Source organism: Cydia pomonella, chromosome 17 (assembly GCF_033807575.1).
Source record: "Cydia pomonella isolate Wapato2018A chromosome 17, ilCydPomo1, whole genome shotgun sequence".
In the NCBI taxonomy this organism is placed as follows: Eukaryota; Metazoa; Arthropoda; class Insecta; order Lepidoptera; family Tortricidae; genus Cydia; species Cydia pomonella.
In genome coordinates this window covers 16,364,562-16,391,043 of record NC_084719.1, presented here as the reverse complement: position 1 = coordinate 16,391,043, position 26,482 = coordinate 16,364,562, and the positions used below count along the sequence as shown (strand labels likewise).

The following is a 26,482-nucleotide window of genomic DNA, read 5'->3' as shown; positions in this document are numbered from 1 at the left end:
ATAAAGGTAACTACTGTTGCGACATGCTCCGTGACAAATATAACAAAATTAAAACAATACCTAATAACAAGAACAATAATACGTAGCAATAATAAGAAATACTTATTCTTAATCATTGTCTGTTACCTTTCGTGATTTTTCTCACTTGATGGTCTTATCGGAAGATCAGCGCTGGAAGCCACCAGCAACATGCTGAGATGAAGCCATTTCGTGGCACTTTATACTTCCTTTGTTTTTGTTACATCATGTAATTTAATGTGTCTTGTTTGTGTCTACGAATAATATAAAAAAAAAACATAAAGCATGACGACGCAGGATAGTATCAAATTATTAAATCAATTTAGGACTTGGCACAAGTCAAAAACAAGGCAATCTAAGCGCCCTGGAAGAGCATTTTAATTTTATAAATCTTGGTTTTATATTTGACATTTCCCTCCGTGCGTCTCGCTCGCATTTATATCGTTGTAATCGAGATGGTGAGATATATCAAATTATCATATTTACGAAGTTTGAATGCCTCTCCAGCCTGAGGCTCAAAACTGAATCGGCTGATTACACCGAAATCGGATCCGGCAAGCGGCTTACCGTGCACTTACCTAATTGTTTAGTGCTTTAGCCTTTATACAGCTTAGGTGTAGCTTTGAAAAAGCTTTGTGCCTACCTATTAGATATGCATGCTTTCCTTTCCATCCTTTACTACCTTAAGAACAAAGTTTTTAGTGTTATTATTATTAATTAGAGGAAAAGAGATACTCTTAATAAACAACTACGTATAAGGTAATTTGTTAAATTTTAAGAAAACGAAACGCTTCGTTGTCAAGGTATAATTTCGCGTAACGAAGATGTACTTATAGATGTAGTGGATAATCTTTTCCCATCGTATTTTCTCGGAAACGTTCGTATTGCTTTGTTATTTCAGTCAACTTCAGTACAAAAAGGATTATTCACTTGTAATAAATATACTTACTAAATACCGTCATAACTGCTTCTGACCATGTTTTCGAAACGAACATCTTGTTTATCTATTTCATTCGTTTCATACAAATACTTTTAAACAGATGAATGAATGAACAAACGTAATCGGAGACTTGGAGTAGTTACGGATTAGGGTTGTCAACGGCGTTAATTCTGAATAGTGGTGGATCAACAAGCGCCCTGCACGCGCGCTGTTCAAACTGGGGCGAGGCTACGCTCAATCTTCTAAATTGAAACATCGGGTTACTGGTGTGGCTTTAGCCCGAGATATTGCTGGAATTATTAAAATAAACTTACTGTCGAGTTCACACACATCTTTAGAAGCCAACATTCCAAAAATATATTTAAAAGGGTCTAAGAAACTGAATGTCGTGTAATTTTTTTAAAAATTTGGCTTGTAAAGATATTTGAGAACTCGTACTATTGAAAATACAAGTATACTTTTCGCTCACCCAGAATTAAAGTAGTCTCTTATGTACTCAAAAGTAAATTATAGACCCACTTATATAATGTCCATAGGGTATTTCACTGTACTACTACAATAGTGGGCAAATTCATGTAAATACATACACGTATTAGAAAAGAATTAATTTATAAGACTAAACGTGGGGACCTTATACATCTCCAAACTTAATGTATTAACCGTGGAGACTATACGTCATATGTACGTCATACTGTCATATTGTATAATATACTTGACTTGGTACATACTACAAGTTATGTACAGAATGTAGCATTAGTTTATGAGACTGCTAGTTTAACAGTCCAGACGCAGTTTATTTATTTAGTATAAATTTTATTTTGACACTTGGAGAGACTTTACACCTCCAAATTTTATTAGTATTAGTACTCTGACATTGAGGACCTTTTACATCTCCAGATTTAATGTGTTTTTAACCATAGAGACTATACATCTCTATTGTATTGTAGTAATTATTTATTTTAAGATTATTATAATGTAATGTTTACCCAGGTATTGGCTGTTGTATTTATAAATGTTGTTATGTATTTTTCATGTCACTATATGATGTAACTATAAATGTTGTATTGACTTGTAAAAGAGCCCTTGAGGCCTACTTGCAGAATAAATTTTTGAATTTTGAAATTTCACTCGTTGTATTTGTAATCGTTTACGGTACCCTATTCTTATCAACCGAAGTTCACCGGGTTACATGTACCCGTTTCCTAATGACTGCTTATTATACCTAATCCTACTTACCAATAAAATACAACTTGATGTTTTATTTTCGCCAAATTAATTTAATTTAACAGTTGGAAATCCCACCTAATTAAACGTAAGTTTAAGGGGTTATATGTGCCCTAAATGAGTATTTATTCTAGCTTTATTTGCCAGTAAAAGTAGTGTAAACGCTCCAGCACCCGCCCTTTGAAGGGATTAGGCAGAGGGCTCTCCGCGCGCGTTAATTACGAACTGTTCATTAGCGCTCCTCCCACAGATAAAGTGGTAAGTAACTCATTGACACAAAATATCGATTATATCGCGTTGCCATGAGTCGTACAAATCGGATATAAATTATTTTTGAAACCATACGACTATTTATGCCAAGAACGATTACGCTTACAAATTGTCTATTTTTAATCTCGTATCGTACGGCCACGTCTGAAAATATCGATACGAAAAAAGTGCCAAAAATATGTATAGGTACACGACTTTATTGCCCATATATTAAGGTAGTGTATACATATTTTTCGTATCGATATTTTCAGACGTGATGTACCTACTTATATCGATGAAGAGCGAATGCTGCCTATAATAACATATCAATTAGAGTTTTAAACTTCCAATACCGCTTTGGATGACAACCATCAAACATCTACAAAGAGCAAACTGGAACTATGAAAACTGTTCTAAGCATCAGACAATCGGACCATGTTTTGATATCCTGGAACTGTAATTCTGTGCCAAAGAAATTTCACCGTCAATGTTATGCCGTAATAATACAGTGACCGAAAAGTAATTGGAAAAGTAATTCAAACAGCAGATGTAAAGAAGCGTACACAAATAGGTACACGAGCCAAATCCGCGCCAATTAAAAAAATAATTCCTTTCAAACTCAAGGCCGGGAATAATCCCCATCGACCGTCCTTACTTAATACTCCGTCAATGGCGTCAGGTAAACAAAGAATTCGGTCGCAAAAACTCCCGATCCCCAATTAATTGGAATTGGGAACTAAATTAAACATTTTCTCTCTTATTTAAAACCGAAATGAACTCCAGTAATTACTCAGTTTACGACGTGCAAAGCCGGCGGCCATTTTGTTTCGCTCGGGGAATTCCCGGACGCGGCGCGAACTCAAATGGCTGTGTTGCTAGCGGAATTGAATTAATCAATGCATTAATTACCTAAGTTTGGTCATTCGGATTGGAAAAAATGGACGTGAGTCTGATTCTGAATGGGAATGCTGTGGCTGAACTTTGTTTTATGGAAATGATCTACACTTGTCTGCGATTTAAATGGTTCCGTATGTCTTGAGTTATACAAGTCGTAACGTTACAGTTTTTCCTGTAGGCATAGCCAAACTATAATACTATTTTAGTATTATCGTAATAACATATTCCGACGAAGAAATAGTGTCGTTATCCGTTATACTTACAGTATTAAAAAAAAAGTTATTGTGATTTTCGTAATCACACTAAGCATGGCGTCGCTACTGGCTAGGTTTTAGAAGTGTTGTACAACATCAGCAACGGGTGCTACGTTGCAAAACATCTACGTGCTACGTTCGTAGCGGCGGCGTAGCGGTATGCCAACAATCAAGAACTTTCAGTTAATAATTCTTTAGAATTTTGTAGGTAAATCTGAATTTGATAACATCTCATATTACTTACGTACCGATACGATATGGATCGGATATATCAGTGTCAAAACTGACGTTTTTGTTTTGAAGAAACATCACTTTTGGCCCTGACATATCCGAGCCATATCGTATCTAGACCTAATATTTGACGTATCTTATAGTTCGAATCGGACGGTTACTCGTTTATATTCAGGGCCCGTACTTTTCATGCCGTTGACGCAAAAATGACGTAATTTAACATACAGTGAGTCTTTTGACAATACTACAAATCTAGATAACGTACTTATTGATGGGTATCAAAATAAATACTTGTTACGTGAATAAAAGCTTATTACGCTATTAAAAATCAAAAATATGTATTATTTAATGAATGAATGATTTATTTGCATATGAATATTGGGTTATATAAATAGGTGTTGGGTACAATATTTTAAGTTAGTTTCTCCAAGCTTCTACCAATAAAGGTGTACATGCACTGTATATTGGCTCGATTCGCTGCTAACAGCAGTAGAATTTCGCCACATTAATAAATTAATAATCTATTATTTATTTGAGACGTTTCTGTACAATTACACTTTGACAATTCGGTCAATTATATATGTCAGTTACCTAAAGAGGTTGACAAATGATTAATTATTACGAAAATAGTAATTGGAATCGTACTCTATGTAGCGTGACGTAATTTTTCTGTCAACGGTATGAAATGTACGGGCTCTGTTTATGTTAAATTTCCATTAGCGCTCTGCAGACAAGTTTATTAACTACACAGATACATTTTGCGCAAGAACTTTGAAGGTTTTTTAGGCTAACAAGCAGAAGTGAGCGCCGCGTAGGGGCAATGACGCAGTCCGTACGTAGATGCGTCAGTAATCACCTCGAGGTCCGGAAATCTCACTGTTGACAACTGACAGATCATATCCAGAACAATTAATTAAAATCAGAATCGGACTCAAGGTCCGTGCGCGGAAAAGTAAAAGTACATATATACACAAAAAATGTCTACAATCCTAGTTACATTTTAAATTATGAATTAACACTTTCATTTCAGCAGCAGCAATTTGTTTATCATTAAGGGCGAGATTCCACCAGTATGCACTGTATGGCACAAGCATATTCAGCACAAAAATGCTTGTGCCGCACACTGGTGGAATCCCGCCTTAATAGACAACATCCACGTACACAATCCAGTCCCTCATTTTCAACTGCATCTCTCAATCAATGGTACCGCAATAAAAAACCTAATCACGCGATTACAGCGCGAGGTGATTGCGAACGCTCCGAACTTTTTAAATTGGATCGGTCTGGCTCGGTTGCCCTCGAATGGCTCGCTGGCTGGAGCTTTAAGCTCAATACTTGGCTATTAAATTGCATCTTTGAGAAACGTTTACGTAAGTTGAGAGAGCCTTTGGAAGGAAGTTTGGAGTGATTGAGATTCTTTTATTGCGGGAGTAATGCGGTTTAACTATTATATTTGGGGTATAGATGCAATATGACCTCATGGGTATATAATCCATGTAATACTTAATGAAGCATGTTTTTAAGTGAGTAAGAGGTAAGTATTTACACAGTATTTACCCGCGTTTACACAAATCGACGATAGAACTGCTAAATTACCTAATTTACCTGTCCTACCGCCGTCAAGACAAGAAGATTACAGTTTTGAAACGAATGTAGAATAAGTGCTTGGAGCTACTTAGAGACTATTATTTTATAGCTAGGCAAAAACGGTAATCCACTTTATTACGACAAAAATGCCAGATCTTCTTATGAGTAACGTAAGTAATTACAGTATTTATGCAGCAACCATGAACTTTTAGTGTTCCAGTTGGAATTTTTCAAAAAAAAATTAACTGCTTTTGTTGCATTGGTTACAATCGGGCCCCGGAAAATTAAAAAAAGAAAAGTAAATTTAAGTGATTATTAAGATTGAAGATAAAGACTTACCACATCTCGCTGGTCTTCCTCGGTGGTCTCGATGTCCACGCTTTCATCGCTGTCGCGTTCGCTGCTATGCGGCGAGCGGTGCGGTGAGCGGTGAGGAGAGCGGAGCGGTGAGCGGTGCGGGGAGCGGTGAGGTGAGCGCGGAGAGCGAGCTCGCGCTGGTGACGCTAGTGGCGACCTGGGTAAAAGTTTTCAATATAAATCTAAAATAGTAAAACGCTTGTGAATCCTACAGAGAAACACGCTGCTGCTGCATTGTTTTCGATTCATTGTTTTAAGTGTACGCCCTCAGTGGCGAGCGACCAGCGAGGCGTGTAGCGTTGTTTCAAGCGTCCAACAGATTTGAGGAGCGTGCATTGAGGTCACTTGCAATTGTTTAACATAGACGCCCCACTGGTCACCACCTCTCGAGCGTCCACTCGGCTTACGCACTGACGCTGTACTACTCAACAAAATTTATACCTGGTCGGTGACAACGGTGACCTTGAAGACATGCCGGGTGATGGTGGCGATTCGCGCCGCACGGGCCGGAACGCGCGCGGCTCCTCAAGTGACCCTACACTGCTTAATGCAGTCAACGCTCCTACGCAAACAAATGTTAACATTAATGACTGCTCGTTATCATGCACATAACAAAAGAGGTTATGAAAACTGAATTATGTTAAAGGCTGCAAAAGTTTTGCATAGAATAAGTTTGACCAAATCATTACCTGATACTGTAATCATGAGGCCACGGACTCTAAGCATGCGACCGGCGGAGCGGCAAGCGGCAAATGAAGGCCATTCATACATTGCGCTCGACCAAATAGGTATTATGAGTGGCCTTGATTTGCCCTTCGCGAGTCGCGTAAATCCAGCCCGCGGCCTTATAGGATATGGAGCTCGAGTGGCAACTATACCGTGTCCGATGTCCGATAAGACTCTTGAACAACAGAAGATGCGTTGGCACCTAGAGAACATAGCCTCGCGCCTCATAGCGTCACCACCTTTGGCCTGCGGATCTACACTCGTCTGTGCCACACATACCTGGCGCTACAACGTTGACAGGAGCCAGGATAGAGGGAAGGGTAACGGCGGCAGCCCAGCGCCCCACATGAAATCTGCCAGTCATGGCACGGGCGTATGCGGTGCAGTCACCGCCTCCAGCCTGCGGATCGATACTCGTCCGTGGAACACACATACCTGGCGACCATAACGTCGGCTTGAGCCAGGGTAGAGCGTAAGGTAAAGGAAGCCGCGCGCCCCACACATAGTCTGCCAGCCGTGGTACAGGCGCGTGCGCCGGAGGACTCGCCGCTGCGCGCTTCGCCTCGCCCGCCTCCGCCTCCGGCCTGCGGATCGACACTCGTCTGTGGCACATTAAAGCTGAACTTTTTGCTGAGATTAAAGTAAGACTTACTACGATCCTAGCAAGAGCTAAATGAAAGCAAGTGATACCTTACCAGTTTGTTTTTTTCCTTTATCCGAATTTTTAGAACGCATGACCCCATATTCCTCTATCAAAAATTTAATTCTTACTACAACACTGAGTATTATCTGACACAGAACACCGAATTTGAATATAACATATGTAGTCTATATCGAATACCGGAATGCGCATTGCGAGGCAATTATTCTTGTCTCTTAGGAAACGATTTTTTTCTAATAACGTCTTTTGAAACAGTCGTTGGAGTCATCAATGCTCAATCGCCTGTGAGCGCGAGAACATACTTAATAGATATTGGACGAAATTTTAAAAAGTAATTTATCGTCGGTATTTGATTGTCGATTGAACGCATAATATGTAAGTAAATTTCCTTTTTACCTAGCAGCGGACAGCATCCTCTTTCTCGTCCCTCCATTAAACATGGCTTTGACGTCCTCCCAAGCATGCACGACCTCATCGGGCGGCGACCCGCTCAGCTTCATGTGGCGGCGCCAGGAGTTGAAGTTGGCTGCGTCGGGCTGCACGTACTTGTCGCCGGGGCCCACGCGGTGCGAGTGGAAGATGAACTTGTTGGGGGAGAAGAACAGGCCGCAGTATGCGCACTTGATGCATTTTGCGCGAGATGAATTGTACCTGCCACGGAATTTGATATTCAGGCGAATGTAGGTACCAAATGAGGTTTTTTTTTAAATAAGTATAAGTACCTACCTAGCAGGCAAAAAGGCGCCCCGGCAGCCCCAGGCGCACTCGTGGTGAACGGCGAAGGCGAAGTCGTCTGGCAGCCGCGGTGGAGCGTTGTCGCCCAGGAACGACTTGCACAACCTCTCTGCTTCTCGCCTTGTTATCATGCCTGCCGATAAAACAGCTTGTTGCATATTGTGTTAAGTAGTGTCGATGATAAAAAAAACTCACGATCTCACAATGTTTTTTTCCAGGCACCAGGATATCTATAGCGGATTTCGATTCATTGTTTTTGAACCTCTATTTCTCCAATAATGCAAGAACGAGAGAGTAGCGAGAGCCCTCGGACCTGTTTCAAATTATAGGTCAATTATCTGATGTGTAGCTAGTGCGTTGTGTAATTCTTCAGTTTATGCCTTACCAAATTTAAGGACGTCGTAAGAAAACTCAAACAGTAATTCACCATGGCAGTTACTTTACACAGGCTTTGTCACTCACCACAGCGGCGTGATGACACGGGCATAGCTCCGGCCCGCCGCAGTATCTCCAGCTGTACCGGCGTGCACTGCACGCAAGTAATCCCCAGCGCTACCCGCCGGTTGTGGATCTCGTTGTACGAGAACTGCTTGAGAAGCGTGTTGGAGATCTGCGCCAGGCAGAGCCGCTCCACGCCCTCGATCACCAGTGACACTATCGGGACGCCATATAGAAGCACTGTTGACACCTAAAAAGAAGGCTCAATACAGTCGAACGTTAGACAAGAGTCCCTTTGTTTTTGTTTTACTCTTTGCAGATTTAAGCGAGTTTGATTTGCCAAGTCGAAGTTTTAGACTTTCGTACGTGAGAAGAATGTTTTGTGGTAAATTCATATTTAAAACGACAATGTTGATCTTAAACTGGTATCCTGTTCCTGTATTATATTGATGTCCTATCAAGCAGGACAGGTATATAGGTACCTATTGCGTACCTGCATACAACAACTAAATAGATATATGTGTCAGTACTTAGTTTAGACTATGCTCTAGGGCGATCACTAGCGTAAGGGAGCCTAGCCAAGATGGCAATCGTATATCGACAAAAACCAAAAGCAAAAAAATGTATCAGCATAACAAAAGCTGCATAAAGTTACGTGACTGTTTTCGTATATTATTTAACTTTTTATTGGCGCTTTCTTTCAACGATTGTTACCTTGGCTAGGCCCCCAGGAGATGGAGTTTTCGGATATCACACGTCAGATGAAACTGTCTCGCTGGTAAGGAGCTTACTTGGTTGGGTTTGCTGTTGAGCTGCATGGCCTTGTGGTCGCGTGGCTTGAGCGTCTCCCGCGGAGACAAGGCCAGATTTGTTGCCTCCATCCTAGAATAAAACATCAAATAAATAAACTTGGTTTTCCTAATTATTCGCAAAGTAAACAAACTAGGCCAAAGATAGAAAAAAAAGGACATATCTGACGCTACTTCGAATTAACAAAGAATAGGTATCTGCATGTATGTATATGAACCGTCTAATTGTGTGTTTATTTTGGTCGCGTCTTTCCTGTATATATAGCAAAGTTAATAGTCAAAAGCTATTTTTTGCCACAAATATTGAGATTATGTATAAAGATGTAAAGATACAGAGCGTAACATCTTTGCGATTTTTAGGCGTTATGATAGATTGTCACAATAGTTGGGAAGTCCACATTGAACACATAGTTAAGAAATTAACCAGGTTTATCTTTGCTCTTCGTAGATTGAGGAATATCGCTTCCAGTCAAGCAGCGGTATCGGCATTTCATGGCCATATAATGTCCAACCTCCGCTATGGCATCATCTTATGGGGCAATTGCAAAGACATTGACAGAGTTTTCAAGGTGCAAAAAAAATGTGTAAGGGCCATCTGTAGCGCCCGAAGTAGAGACTCATGCCTGCCATTGTTTAAAGAATTACAAATACTAACGGTCCCTTCTTTATATGTATATGAAATCTGTCTTTATGTGAAAAAAACTCTACACAAGTTTAAAATACAAAAAAGCAATCCGAGAATAACGTCCAAACTCCATGGTTTTAATTTGTGCTATCCCATTGATCACAAAACAGCTTACTTTAGAAAGAGTGTATTTTATATGTCTATTCACACATTTAACCACTTGCCTAATGAAATTAAAATACTTGAACTACCTGAATTCGGACGTAAACTTTATAAATGGTGCTTAGACAAAGCTTACTATAAGATAAGTGACCACTTTATGCCGTCGAGTTAGTATGACATATTATTTGTTACCAATAATTTTATTCGTATCACATGTAATACCTATTTGTATAATTATTTAGCTGTAAGATTAGTTTTAGTATTAACATTGTACGCCGCATCGCGGTTGATTGTGATGATTCTACCCTAACATAATTTTAAGATCATTGTAACTCACAATATGACAATAAAGATTTCAATTTCAATTTCAATTTCAATTTCAAAAAATTTACGCTGCTGCACCCTTACAGGCGGGATACATTTTTTCAGTACTTGAGACTAGTTGAGACTCAAATATCAAATACATGATATTTATGTACCCAGTTCGTTAACTTTTAGTGTATTGTCCAATGTCCACTGAAGATTATTATCTTTTTCTGAGATGTATTTGACCCATTTCCCCCTGTTTCAATTAGCTTATTTGTTCGAATTTTATTTCCTGTTAAGTTACTTTTAAATTCTATAAAATAATAATTACAAGTAGGTTGAACCATGGAGAAATAAGTACGCACAGATTGCTCACTCCATAAAAAGATAAAAAGCTATTTTTAAGAAGTTTAACCGAGCTTTGACGTATTTATTATTTATAAGGTTTGAGCTTAATAAGTATTAGTTTTAAGCAAGTTTTAAATTTTACTATATATACCTCCCATACACCATAATATTATTAAGTAATAAAACTCATGTATGTAAACTATGCTTACTTATTTATCTATGGTAGAACACACCTCAAATACTCAGAAGTTTTTATAAAATTATATTTCCAGGATTCGTTACTTGTTTGTAGCCACAATACTGAGCAAATAAATAATCTTATAGCTGCATTATTGATTGCATAGTGGTTTAATGCTGCGCATACAACGGAAATAATACAATAACACTAACATCCCATTATTTCCAAAAAACGCGTCATTATTCCAAAAACGACGTCAACATTTGCAACTATTGCGAATAAAGGAGCACATTAGAGTAAAATGACTTCATTTACCGTTGCCGGTCAATAAAACTGCACAGTGGTTCGGAACAAAGCGATTGTTTCCTACACAAATGGGGAGTGCGTGTGAATTTACTGTATCGAATATCAATTGGCTGCAGGGGCGGGCGTGGGCGCGGATTATTTTGGTCGGGGTAGTCGCCTCGAAAAAACCAGTATAAGTTGCATTCTAGATAGGCAGTAAATGTACGGAAATGGGGATCACACTTTTGCTGGTTTTCACGGTAAGTTACTTATAAAACAACTGTTGGTTGAGCTTGTTACACCAGTTTTAATCTGTTTTGAACGTGTATTTTCAATTAATTTGTGTTATATAGAAATAATGGTCTATATATGCAGCGCAATATTTCAATTGTTAACATTTTTGTCGAATGAATAATTAAATTGGTTTCGTTTAGCTTTTGAAGCTGTTCGCTGATCTCATTTCTAATTATTTATTTGATTTTATTCAACACGCACTCATCTATTGGAAATATCCCCTTTAAGTATAACGGTTAATACTACGTGTAATACCATGGGAATACTTACTTTTTCTTGAAAATTTAGTTTATCTTCTATCACAAGAGGACAGATAAAAATTATAGACAATGAGTCAAGTGGGACAAAATAACAAAAAAAAGAATAAACTTACTAGTACATATATCATTTTCCCCATTGTCATCCACCTCTTGATAAAAAAGAGCATCAAAACAATAATTTAAGTGTAACAAAACATGCCAAGGATCCAGTTTAAAGTGATAAATCACCACTCAGCCCTAATGTCAAAAATCAACATAGGGTTTTCAGATCGGGCCGCGGCGACGGACCATTATGGGTGCGATTAGTCATTTTGTGCCACCCCTGAACAGTGGGCAAATAATTGATTGAGCCAAACGACGTTACGGGGTAACGATTGCATATGTTACACGCTGTAGGCGACACTAGATAGCTTGTTCTTTTTTTATGGACGTAACCAATGAAGTAGTTCTACTAGTTTTTTTCTTTAATATAGGTAAACCGTTATTGCAATTTTAATAAATATGAATGAACGAACAAAACTAATAATTAAAGGGGCCCATTGTCACAGTTATTCGCAAAAGCTGACGATCGCGAATAACTGACAGACCGATATCATCCGACGAACTAGTAATCAATGGCCCTTTTCTAATACGTACACATCGGCGGAAAATGGTGGAATTCTTTGTAGAAAGGTAGTATTTTAATACGAGTACTATATGAGTATTGGCTACGATGCGTAACGCCTACGGCGCGTAGAAATATTACAGTTACATAAGAGTCCGCAGCAAGCTCGGCCAAATTAAACCTTCTCATACAAATGGAGTTTCGTGCTTATTTAAAACTTGTTGGATTGTAATGAAACTTTGCACATACAATTACATGAGGTATATCTATGCCTGTAATTAGTTTATGTAGCTCCAGCTTATAAAACAAACGAAATATCGTAAATACAAGCTTTGTATGAAATATTTTAATTCGCAGTTTTTTTTTACTATGGTGTCTGAAGCTACATAAATGAATTCTGTAATTAGTGCATATGCACTATAGATACACCTTATCTTAATGTAATTACAAAGTTTCAGAGCAATCTAGCTAGTCGTTATAAAGCAACAGCGTAACTACGGTACGTATACGGTACGTATGGAGAACCAAGCTTGCTGCGGAATCTTAAATTCAGTAACTCAAACTTAATTTACAATTACCAATAACTAAAATATATTTAAAAATTAATAGTTAGGTACACAAATAATCATAGCTCGGCTTGTAAAATAAATAGGTAATTAATTTTCTTTAAGATTATCTTAGAGAGTAGGTATATGATGAGACAAAAAACTTATTAAACAAACTTTACATTGAATAACAAAATTTTAAAACCACAATACTTATATTATAAGAATTGATAAATTGACTTTAGTTTTGTTTATATTTTACTGCCGAATACCGAGAAGTTCAATAATATATCAACAAAACTGACAAGCTTAGAACAAAAAAGTAAACAAGTGCACCAGAAATAAACCAGTACGAACGTACGATGATTTAATACAGTCCGCATATTTTTTAAATACGAATTCGTTCCGACCCTCCACCGCCCCACGAAATCAATGCAATCAAAAAATTGCCCAACAGATAGCATTAGTCTGAGGGGCACATGTGCACAGTGGGCCATATGGGCGATATAGCGGTCATAATTACCAGTATCTCCCGTATGCGGGAAAAACACAGTAAGTTCGTACGTAACTTGCAGGGTGATAATACTTTCTGGTTTAAAGCATAGTGTGGCATTATGATAGCGAATTTCTTTGTAATTTTGTCTGCAGTTGGCCCGTGAAATTGTAAATAAGATTAATATGGTGATGACGTGATTTTTACAATAGAACGGTTTTGGTAAAGAATATGAATATTTTTATTTATTATTTGGCCTAGTTTCTGATACTTTACAAAATGATACTTTTTTCCTTTTCTAAAACTCTTATTAATAGAGTAAATACAGTACTAAGTAAAGGAATAATACAGAAAATTTAAGTTTTAAGTTGATTTAGGAATATAAAAAAAAACGCAATTAGTGCGAGCTTTTCTAGAAATCATGTCGAATAAAAACCATGTTATTGGTGTTTGATTTTGAATTTTGTGTTTATGATTATTATGTCGTAAATAAATGTTATACTTATGATACTTACATTGTGTTGAACAAACTATGTTATGTTGTTGAACGTTACCCTATTTCCCGAACCCAGTGAAAAGAAGCTGTAACCACATTATCATGTAAAGAAACGCACCAGTACCCCATCGAATCTCTTACAAAGTACCCTCGATCGACAACTAGTCATTTCATTCCTAAATGTCGTAAATCAGTATGGAACTCATGGGCAGTTACGACCTTTTTTCAGTAACAGTGATGTAAGCTTCGGTCCACACGCATTGACAACATGTTGTGCATTTCTGCGGATAATCCGACCGGGGACACTTGAGCGTCTGTTGAGTAGGGTGACCAAGCTGTAATTCGATTATTTGCAATTCGTTACAGAATAGGAACCAACTATCGGATAGGTTACTACAATTTCTGTAACAAAACATTCTGCTATTATACTATTTTTATTGCATTTTGTCAAGCATGGTGTGTAATGTGTTATTTGGTTTGTTATCATTTTGGCGTACATGCATTGCATCAATTAACTTACTATTTTGTCAGTTCAAAAGTGCAGTACTTCTAAAACTAGGAACATGTAAGAAGTTAGAATGCAGGATGCGGTAACCTCCAAAAAACAAATACCTAAGCACATTTAAAAACATCTTCCTTATCTTTTATAAGTCATGTTAGTAGTAGATAACTTATTAAATTGCAGGTACTTAATTTCTTTTGAAAATGTTTGAAAACACATTAATGTTGTTGAAAATACACACAACGGGTGACCAGAAGGCTGGAGCATATCTCGCCCAACGCATTGGCGTTGCCGGCATTGGCGTTGCCGGCATTGGCGTTGCCGTTCAGCGCGCCATCGCCGCCAGCCTTCTGGGCACCCTACCCGATACCCGAGCGGCACAGACCTGGGGCCAATTTTCAATTTGTAGGCTATTTGTAGTTTAATTTGTTTAGTTCCTAGTTTAATTTATGTTAACCTGTTTTACACACAAGTAAAAATAAAATAAAAAACTATTTTTTAAAGAATATCCGCCAAATATCAAAGCAGTATCCACCCCAGCTAAATCTGGTACAAGCGGTCCTCGGAGACCGGGGTTCAGTCCACACTTGTCTCGATTGCGCCGACCCGGACCCGTGCGTAGTGTGGACCCTCATGTTATGGGCCCCAAACTTTAATTGAATCTCGATTTAAGTATGGATTAACTTTAAGAATGATTTAGGAAAGTAGTTTTTTATTTGTTGGTGTTTACTGGACTGGATAAATTCATTATTTCGCACAAGAAATCAAATAAGATGTCTGGGCTTCTAATGCGAAATTTAATTTTTCAAGGAAATTCTCAATTCAGTTAAATGTAGACCTATTTTTTATTGAGACATTCCAGCAAAGTACCATTACTGTCTTATACATATAGATTTTTACAGAATGAACCTACTGACTTCTTTTAAAATGAAAGCCAAATTCCGTATACCTCGTATAAGTAAAATCAACACGCTAAACGCCCTATAAATAATCATTACAAACCCAATTCAAAGACTTAAACAAGCTCTTTGCAAAATTAATCGTCCCCGCCCGTTATTTACTCACTTTGCGCGCTTAATCGACTCGACGCGGCATTCTGACTTTTATTAATTAACCTTGATTCGATAATAATTTCATATTACTATCTGCCTCTCGCCCGCACTTAGACAAAGTGTAACAAAAATTTTGATGATCCATTTAAGGGCCTAATGTATGCAGTCAAGGTAATATATACACGGACAACGTGCCAAAATGCTTACACAACCGTATTGCCCAGACATTACTACCATACATATTTATGGCACTTTATTTGTGTCGATATTGAATACCTTGACGGTACCGATAAATAAATAATTAGGATAATATTTTTTTTTTCAGCAATATATTTTGCGTATCTACCGGCTTATGACCCATATTCGCAAATTGGCGAACCCGAATAGAAAACAAAATTGTGTCAAACGTTTTTTGCTTCATTAATCTAACCTTTATTACACAACACAAGAAATAACAAATACTTAGGTTGTCGTTGAGATTCAAGATGGCGAAGACATCTCGAGAATATTTTTTTGTGTTTTGCTCATTTATGTTGTTCAAAGTGTAGTATTGATAGCTTATTATGCAGTGAACTATCGTGGAAGTGTACAGTTAATGAAAAACTAATCTTGAAACGCGTTTAACCATGTTTTAATCAACATCCGGCAATCCATCGTGGCTTTTAGTAAAGTCCAGCTATCTCTTTACTAAAAGATTATTTATGATCTGTGCTAAAAGCAACTACCGAACAACGTCATGCTCTACGAGCACACTTAAAACTTACAACGAAACTTGACATTGGCAAAATCATCATAGATTTGATGGAAGCCATATTTTAAAAGAAAGAAGAACAAATACTTAAATGGATTATTTTTGTTACACCTTATATTTTCATAAGAGATATCGAGATATGCACTGCTAGTAATGTCAACTCCATATCAAATCAAGATTAGATTTTCAAAGTTATAATACCGCTCCCGAGCCGAGTCGACGAAGACGGGTTAATTCACGATTAATATTTAATGGCCGAGCCGGCGAGGCCGTCTAACTCGAGTGTTGACTTTACGAATAAAAGCTATTGTGTATTTAATAAATGAGAGCTCAATTAATTGTGACGTGCTTAATTGATTTTAGCTAAAGGTTAATAATTAATGAGCGTTACGTCCTACGTAAGAGTATTGGAAATACTTATTACTTAATGTTTAGAAAAAGGAGTCCGCCTAGCTAACTTTGAATGGACTTGAATAGAACAAAGTGAGGTAGTGTCATCATAAACGTCACATTTTCATGGAAATTTGACATTAATGATGTAATTCCTACGCTTTGTCATTGCAAATTCCGTGCAGAGCAAGGCTCGGAAACCGGTTAAATGTCTGAACCAGTTTTTATAAGAACAGGTCTTGTCAAATTAACCGCTTTAGATCAACAAAAACCGGTTTCTTCCTATGTCGGTGTCTATGTTTACGTGGCACACCAACAGGCTGGCCGGCCGTTTCGTTGCTCGTCGAATAAACCGGTTTTTTTAAAGTTACAATAAAGTTTTTAAATCGTTCCCGTTTTTATAAAAGTTCGGAGGATACTGAAATTAGCCGGTATTTACCGTTATTTTATAAACCGATTCCGAGCCTTAGTGCAGAGTTAGCTTGGTCCGACTCCATCCATCTTTTTCCTCTGCATCAGCTTGTATTTATAATATTTTAGATTAAGATGATATTTGTAAAATTTTACGATTTAAAAGTGCTTGTTGCTAGGCCTATTTGAATAAAGAATATTTTGACTTGACTTGACTTGACTAATCATATATGGCCGCATATGTGATACCTATATTAATTTATTAGGCTACATAATTTTTTTAATATCTTTTCCACGCTGGTATTACTACTTTTTTTTTTTTGGGAACTACGCATTTCCCTATTACTTCAAAGTCAATAAAGGGTCATCACAAATATTAATTGTTAAATTAGGGTACGCAAGACCCTCGTTGCAAGCCAAATTAACACACTCGTCGCCGACAAAGCCGACAATCACCGAAAAAGTCCGACAATTGTCAATGCCGACGGCCGGGCCATGTTGACTCTCCCGGTCGCATTTTTCACACAATTGAATTCCTAACTAACCTCCATCGTGTCCGTTTTTGACAATTTTCCGACGCCATTTTAATATTTTATTCTGAAATTCTCTTTGTTTAAACGTGAAGCTAGTAATGTTATATGGGACGGTTATTAAAATTCATATTACTGAACATTATTTGTGTTCATAATTCATTGCAGCGCCCATCAGGGCTTCATTTGTCATTTGTGTACCTACCTATAATCTTGAGTGTGCTTGTAATACAGAGTGTTTCTTATTAAGTCACCTGGAATAATTTACGGGCGGAATATCATCATATTAAGCAACTTTTACTATGGGACCAATCCCGAAATCGCGAAAAAAATATTGTACTCTACCACAGAAATTGTCAAGATCAGACAGCCCAAAATGAATGAAACAGCCATTTGGGGTTCGGGGTTCTGTTTCTATCTGTTTGTATTAAACAATAAAATAGGTATCTTACAATTTTGCTTACATTATAATTATAACTGAATAAATATTATAAGGCCATTCTTACACAAATTGACTAGTCCCACGGTAAGCTCAAGAAGGCTTGTGTTTTGGGTATTCAGATCAGACCGGTCGTAAAAAAAACACTTAAAATTAAAATAAATCACTTTAACAATCGATTTACCTATTTGAATACGCAACATTCTTCCCGGCGTTGTACTTACTAGTAAATCAAATCAATTTTTGAATAAAATTAAGAACTTAGATAAATCGCATTACCTACAATTTATATAACACGCCCCTTTTTAACGACAGTAGCGACCCAATAAAAGTTAAACAGCCGTTCAGTGCGCTAACATCGAAATTGAAAAAAAAAAAAAAAACAAAATAACGTTACTGCCAAGTTTTCCCATCTTGAGCAGAAAGTTTAAGTAAACAGCGCGCCGGTGCATAAACATGTAAATTGTCTGATTTACTTATACAAAGTAATTGAATAGGCGCCGAGATGACATTGGCGAGATTTGATGAGGACGTTGGATTCGACAGCGGGCGTGTGGCACGAGCTGAGCGGTTAACGAAGCGGGTAGCGGAGCGGACGGTAGAGCGAACAGAAAATTTTGAAATTGATTTAGTTTGTAACGTCTACGATCCTGTCCCTTGTAGCATGGACAGTGAGTTGCGAAATTGTATGAAGAAATTATAAATGAATTCATTGATAAAGTTGCCATGCACTTTTACGGCTGATGGTACATGTTAACTTGGTCGTGGGTATAACATCAGGTTTCCTAACTAAGGTGCCAATCGTTTGCGCGACGACCTCTCTATCGCACTAATATGTAAGAGTGATAGAGAGACAGGAAGTGATTCATTGTCATAGCGGAAACGATTGACATATTGTTGTCTGGGCCCCAATTATAGCGGGTATTGCACGAAATATCATTTGATTCATTTTACTTGTTACATAATGTTTAGTTGTTAGGTAAGACGGCATGCGCTTTTAAAAAATCTAGTGCCTGCTCCAATTATTACGTTGTGACTTTTCAGCGCTACCTAATAGGTAGGAAGATAATATGTAAGCCAATTAAACACACTATACACGTTACAAACAACCTACCATCAAGTACTAAATATGACACGGTTTCCATATCAACAGGTTACGGAACCCTAATCAAACGAGGCACGCCTATCCTTAAACATTTGTGAAAGAATTACTCTCCGTGTTAGGAAGTTAATGTAGAAATAATGACTTTGTCGTGAATCGCCCCTGTTTGTTTCAATTAGGCGTTCGGGGGCACGAGTGAGGGGGGGGGGGGGCTCCCCCTCCCGCTTAAACAAGAGACCATCTATATTTAAGCAGGGACAGAAATTAAATCTTACTGAGACGTGTAGGTTTTTTGGAGGGTAAGATTTTTGATTGTGTTTTGGGGACGTGACTTAGAATTAACTGAATCTGCGTAATTTGAATTTAAATTAATGAGGAGATGGATTTTTACCGTAATTTGTGAAGAAATGTGATGTTTTTTTGTTACAGTCGCGTGATTACTTCCCAAGAATGACTTATGTTCGTCGAACAGAAATCACAATGCTAATTCGTTCAAAAAAAAGTAACAAGTAGAGGGCCTACTGATTGCATCGAAAATTATTGGTTTGAGTGGTCGCGGAAAGTTTTATTTTGTATTTATACCTGGAAAATGATATTAAAATCCGTGATTCCGAAATTGCCGTGTGAAAATTCGGGACTCGAAAAAAATTCTAAATGGAATTTCGCAATTTTCGATAGGTCAATTTTATTAGGATTTTCAGTAGGTCAATTTATTAAGTATTTAACTTAAGGTAGGAATGTAGGTCAATACATATCATGATCGCCAAAAAGAAGTAGGTACCTACATAATACAAATAAAACAAAATTAACAAATGTACTTACATGTTACATGAAATTGTGTAAAAAAATTGGCTAAGTGCGAGTCGAACTCGTGCCCCAAGGGTATTACTCCGCGCATTTATTTTACAATTATTTTTTCTTATGTCAGACTCACACTTGACTGTAGGTTTCTAATAAGTTTTCCTGTAATCTATAGGTAAAGAATACTTTTTTTTATGTTAGACCCCGAAGTTTTAGAGATAAGGGGATGAATGTTAATGGTTTGCCTATTATCTTTAATAACTTCTAACTACTAATCTACTAACGATTTATCTTAGAATTACCTATAAATATATACATTTGACATTTTCACAATGAGCCCTTTTGTTTGATTTACAGTTAACACGATATAGTTTACGAAACTTTTTTTTAATTCTCTCGTTTACCCTCTAAAAATGGTCCCTCATGTTTAAATTCATTTATCTACGTTACATATCTGTCCCTGGATCACATACTTACCAATTTAATTGGTACAGTAGTTTCAGTTAAAATAGGCTAGGGCTTGCAATTATCCGCCCAATTTTATATCCGGACATTTCGAATATTTGGTATCTTACTATCCGAATATCCGGATAAAACAAATAGTTCGAATTTTTACTTTTTATTTAATAAAACTTATAAGAACTTTATAAAAAGTCTAATGTAAACAAATTTACGTATAAAAGTCGGCGATACAGCAAGTGTTAAGGTATTTATAGTCGTTTTACCTTTTAGCCGATTTTTTTTTCCCAATTTCACTTGAAAATAAGTTTTCACCGATGCTCTACTGTGAAAATCAACCTTTGGCAATTAATCTTTATGATAACGTCTTATTTGAACCAGTTTTTTTGTCTAAGTAGAATATTATTATGGTGTTGATAACATTGGCGAGACGATCCACGTAAAATAAACGTTGTAAAATTTCCTTTGAAGACGATGTGCCGTTAAGTTAGGTTAATTATATTAGTATGTTGAGTTCCGACATTAAAATTAAACATAATTCTCGGCAATGATTTCTTACACAATCTTTAATGCTTGATTAGATGGTTTTTCAAACAGGTGATACAAATTTTATTTGTAAAAATTGTAACAACAACACTCTGGTTAAATTTGGTTTTTTGCGCTGCGATTTATTTTCTTAAATTACTTCAGTTGATCAAGGGATATTTGGCTTTATTTCATGTGAATTTGACTACCATCGATTTTAATGCTAGTCCATTCCTTTAACGAATTGGTGTATAATATGGACGAGAACGTGGCTTCATGATATTTAGAGAATCGAATATATCTTCTAACTGTTAAGACAGTATCTTCCTGTTGAGATATTACATTGCATTTGAGATCAGTCAAGGTTTTTATTGCAGAATTATTAAAAGGGAAAATGCTTCACTACTATATACGCACTACCCACCCAAAAGGATCTTGACCTCTGGCAAACACCACTCAGCCCTGTTCTGCGCCACTTCCCGCTAGTTGGGCAATCCGAGGGCGAACAGCTCTATTCGGGCTTCGTTACTCCAGCAGTACCTTGGAAGCCCAGATGGGCGTTCTCCAACTGGGTACTCCACATAATAATGCTCTTCTGACAGCTGGATCCTCTCCCATGCTCTCCAGATGATCGTGCCAGTGAAGTTGTGTTGCTTTAATCTCGCCAATTGTATTAGGTGCCGCAACCAGCTTCTCTAGCTCCCTATTTTAAATGCAAAATGCTAAAACCTTGTTATCATACCAGCTAATCTACTTCAACTCGTTCGGCAGTTCAATATTAACCGAAGTCCCGCTGAACATTTTAAGTTTTGTTCGCATTTTATTACAAATGTATTCGGACGCTACCAATAATGAAAGTGCAACGCGCTTAACAGGAACAAGGTACTCAACGTCACTTTTATGGAGCTAAGGCGATATGCATAAGATAGTTCTCAAATACTTAAAAAAATAGGGAAAAGTCGGCAATCGAGGAGTCGTTTCCATTATAATTTTCAACATTTTTCAAATAGTTTTCTTTAAAATGTTACGATATTCTAGTCATAAAGTATTGGAGATATTCGTTTCATCCGGATAGCAACGTAATATTTATCCGGATAGTAAATTAAACAGATCTCCTGATAAAACGGATATCCATATATCCGGAGCAAGCACTAGCTGTGGCCTGTGACAGACGGACAGATAGAGGCGCGAGTGATCTAATAAGTGTTCAATTTTTTCCTTTTGAGGTGCGGAACCCTTAACACATGAGTTTGTATTGCTTTCATAAATTCTATAAAAAAGTATTAACCAATTTTTGCATAAATATCAAATTAAACAAACGTTTAGTTTTATATAGTAAGTAATAGATCAGATGATCCACTTCAGTGGTGTTAATAAGAGGGAAAAGCAAAAAGTAATTTAACACTCGGCAGCGCCGGCGCCGGCAGAGACACATTCAATTACTTATTTGTTATTTTTGATTCACTTTGGAGGGTTTTTTCGTGCTGGTGTTTATTTGAGTGGGTTTATTATAATTTAATAGATAAACAAGACAAAGCCTAAGTATTCATTTCGTTTTAAAATATTTATTTTTAATACACAATGTTTAATAATAAGGGAAACCCCTGAACCAACACACTGCCATAATAAAAAATAACTCATAACTCAAGAATAATCTGATTTAATTGTAATTACGTTCCAATTTTATTAACAATTATGAAATAAATGTACAAATTATTCTATAACAATCAGAAATACCGACATTTGTAATATAGATTGAAATCGATTTTGCGTTTATGTCACATTTTAGTTTATAATAATGTGTAAAAATGACAATGAATGACTAAACTTCGGTGAGACATAGACACATTAAATTGCAATTGCAAGTAGGCAACGAAAGGGCTAACACTTTAAATTATTTAGGGAAGAAGGGGAAACATCACTTTTATTCTTTTTCGTTTATATTATATTATTATAAAAGTTTTTTTTTTTTTAATTCGACATTAAGACTTTATACATCTCTAATTAATAATAATACTTTAGTTTTCATTGATATTTTCAGTTAAATGAATTTTATATTTGTTTATGTGCTTTTTGCTTGTATGTATATCCATGTTGACGTGTAAAAGTGCCCTTGTGGCCTATTTGCTAAATAAATGTTGAAGTAGACGAAGTTACTAGCATGGCTAGGCAAGTTACATACTTTCTTCCGGGTGGAAATTAATCAGATTGGAAGCCGTACTATGCATAAATACAAGCCGCGTTGGTAGACGAACAGTAGTGTTAACGCTAACGTCTGCGCAACTTTTTTAAATTTAATATACACCTAAATCGTGTAGCTAGTATCTAACTATCAAACTACCTTCATTTTCCATAAAAATCTACTTAAAAAAAACGAAGCGAATAAAATAAATAATTCTAATTTCCACAAAAAAACTATTTCAAAACTAAAAAAGCTACCAACCTGAAGTGTCACCGCACAGATCACTCACAACGACACTCGCATGTCGTCCCCACGACACCCGGGCCCGCACTGCCATCTACCCCGCACTCACCCAAGCTCCACCCTAAGCCCCGCCCACCACCCTTCACCCCACCAATCAGAGCCCGCCTAAAACTTTATTTACCCCAAACCGCCGCCCGCCGGCTCCCGCCCGCGCTATCGATTGGGCGCCGCTACTTATTTAAGGCGGGCGGGAGAATTAATTTTGTGATTGAAATTACTATGGAGGCATCAATGTCGGCGCGCGGGTAAACAACGTCCGGATGTTTTTAATTGTTCTAGTTGTTTTAGTTGCTCTATGTAGGTCAATTTGAGCGTGCAATAACACTTTACCTTGAGTCTAAAACTTTTAGAATTTTACTTTACCTATTTACTACATAAAGAATCAAAATGTTAGTACCTATGTTTTTACTTGGTAAATGTTCTCTTAAGTATAGTTACCTACACTGTTTGATTAATGACTTATTTATACACGGTGTAACATGAGGAAACCGAAAGATTTTAATAGTTTATTCCTGATAACATTTAGAGACTAAAATGTCATATAAACTTTGCTGGATTTCGCCTAGACTTTCGACCCCCTTCAGCTTTATTATATGTATAGATAGATAGATTTACCATAACTTTGCCCCCTACATTTGACTTTTTTAGATTTTTTGATATTGTAAAAATTAGGTGCAAATAACAGACTTTATACAAATTTTTAAATGCTTCTAACTCTGATAATAATAAAAAAAAATATAAAAATCAAACGTAGGGGCATAGCTGTGGTTGATATACAACAAATTGTGTCAAAATATTTTCAATCATTTTAATATCCAGAGAGGAAAATGAGGACTACGTTTGTATGAAAAGGCGATTTCGCGCGTGTCCTTCACTTCCGTCTTAAAGATAGTCAGGTTTAAATCTCGGTTCCTCCCTCCTTATGCGGGTTTTTCTGGCTGCCACGTCTCTAAACAAAATCTAGTACAGATGCAGTGAATAATCCTTTCCCGTGTCGTATTTTCTCGGAATCGTTCGTATTTGTCATGTTACTTCAATCAACCTCAGTACTTTTTGTATCGAGACTGACTGAAATAGCAAGACACGTTCGTGCGTTTCCGTGAAAATACGATGGGAAAGGATTATTCACTACATCTGTACCCGTACCATGAGTCACTGACAATGTCATGAGATATACGCTATCGAGAACGTAATTCACTTTCTATACATCTCGCTCGCACTTATATCTGAGTACGAGCGAGATGCATAGAAAGTAAGTTACGTTCTCGATAGCTTTCATGTCAGTGCCGAACTGGTGGTAGTTTTTTTGACTTTTGATTCTATAGTGCTGAACTTCTTCTGTCTCGCCTTTTTCCCGTTAAGCGGGGTCGGCTTTCCCTATCATGCGACGCCATTTGCTCCTTTCTTGGGTGTCTTGTTCGTGGAGTCCCAACACCTTCATATCCTTTCGGACATTCGACATCCAAGTTGTTTGGGGCCGTCAACTTCCCCTTTTTTTGTAGCTCAATAGTGCTGAATAATAAATATAAATATATTGTTTAGCAACTTCTACAGTATACCATCTAGTAGGGTTATTCTGTACCCTTCAGGGTTTACTTTACATTGGACATTTCATACCGTTAGTATTGATAACCAAATTAGGTTGAACACTAAATGGCTCAGCAATTAAAGTCGGTGTAGGTATGTACAATAAAATTCACTCTGTTTTCTTGCAACACTTGCGAATACGCGAAAATGTTAATCCAGAGGTGCAAAGGGCCTTCACAAGCTTGCGCCACGCCTTCCTATATCCAGCTCGCCTTCTGGCCTCGCTCCAGCTCAACCTGACCGCTCGTAGCTGTCTTAGGACGGACCTTTGCCAAGAGTGTACGGGACGCCCGGAGCCACGGCTTCCGTCCGGCGGTTTCCACGCGAAAGCTATGGTATGGTAGCATTATTCGTTTCCCCTGACTGAATGAATGAATGAATGTTAATGTGATCTCTTTTTAAATAGTACCTATATCAGTATATTCAGTGAAGTCATGTTAACATGAAAACCGTTATTTTTTGTGATGATGCAAAACTAGTTCTAAATGGGATTACTCAGTCAAACTAGTTTTCGCATAGTACCTTGATGTAAGCTAGTTTGTTTTATTGTTAAAAAATATTTCAGTGAAATTAAGGTACCTGAGGGTAATAAGGCCTGACGGGTAACAAGGCCTAACTTGTCATACTTGCGTTTAAAATGTACGGACACGTCCATGGCCTTATCAGGTGACATTTATTGGACGGTAAAGGAACGCCAGAATTGAGTAATCCAACCTAATTGTGTTTGGGGTTTTTAAAATAGCCTCGATAAGTATTAGTTGCTCGTGGTAAGAAAAGTAAAGTCAGTGATAAAATCTTGTATCAAAAATTTATTTTTTGCAAAAAAACTTATTAATTTAATGAGCTATCTCCCTAAGGCAGTGTCTTACCTGAGTGAATATCTCGCGAACGCGAAGCGGCGCGGGTGAATTCAATCCTTCCGCGCCGCGCCGCGTAGCATTCGCGATTTGTTAGACCTGTACCCCAAAAGCATAAAATTGTTGTAGTAATTCACCGAATCGCATTTCACCTTGAATGAAAAAGATATCACTGGATTTTTTTACTTGACGCACTTTTTCCCGTAGCCTTTGACATTAGTATAATTAATTTGTAGTATTTAATTTAATATAGTATGTTACCGAAGAGGCATTTCGCCGCGATCGACGTTTGTTTGGGACTCTATTTAACTTGATACGTTAATTTGATGCTTGCACTAAAATTAAGTGTTTTTTTAAACACATTTTGTACTTGTAGGATTAAGCCTCAAGTGCTATCAAACTCATTAAAATTTTATCTATGTGACGTTGACGTTGCGTTGAATCACGTCGCCAATACAATACACGATCGAGGTGAAATGCGACTAAAGTAATAAACGATTGAGTCACAACGCGATGTTTAAATGCACGGTCGAGGTGAAATGCGACTAAAACTTATAGCCACTAGAAAAAAAAACTATTGAGACACAATGCGAAAATTAAATATGAGATCGAGGTGAAATGCGATTCGGTGAATTACTACAACAATTTTATGCTTTTGGGGTACAGGTCTAACAAATCGCATTCGCGAGTCCTCGCCCACCGAAGCCGCTACGTTAGGTAGGCCTTATTACCCTCAGGTTCCTTAATCTTGAATAAGCTTTTATACAGGTATAGGTACGTACCTATGTCTGATCCTTATTCCGTTAATTACACTTTTCCACCGAATCTACTGCACCTATTATGTCAATCGTATTTTCATGGCCTGGAAG

The 26,482-nt window shown here is 37.3% G+C and overlaps 1 protein-coding gene across 3 annotated transcripts in view; it reads right to left on the bottom strand.

Annotated features, from left to right (window-relative positions):
* Positions 1 to 23,639, bottom strand: part of LOC133526850 (SKI family transcriptional corepressor 2) — a 39,790-nt gene extending 16,151 nt beyond the window's left edge. Inside the window, exons 1-8 of one of the 3 annotated variants that reach the window (XM_061863669.1) lie at positions 23,128 to 23,639; positions 9,109 to 9,199; positions 8,342 to 8,567; positions 7,871 to 8,012; positions 7,541 to 7,795; positions 6,919 to 7,085; positions 6,199 to 6,319; positions 5,740 to 5,914 (exon numbers count right to left, since the gene is read on the bottom strand). In XM_061863669.1, coding sequence (XP_061719653.1) covers positions 5,740 to 5,914; positions 6,199 to 6,319; positions 6,919 to 7,085; positions 7,541 to 7,795; positions 7,871 to 8,012; positions 8,342 to 8,567; positions 9,109 to 9,198 — 1,176 coding nt within the window. In that variant the 5' untranslated portion in view covers position 9,199; positions 23,128 to 23,639. The remainder of the gene's footprint in view (positions 1 to 5,739; positions 5,915 to 6,198; positions 6,320 to 6,918; positions 7,086 to 7,540; positions 7,796 to 7,870; positions 8,013 to 8,341; positions 8,568 to 9,108; positions 9,200 to 23,127) is intronic. The other 2 variants (XM_061863671.1, XM_061863670.1) reach the window with 2 other exon arrangements.
* Between the last annotated feature and the right edge of the window lie 2,843 nt (positions 23,640 to 26,482).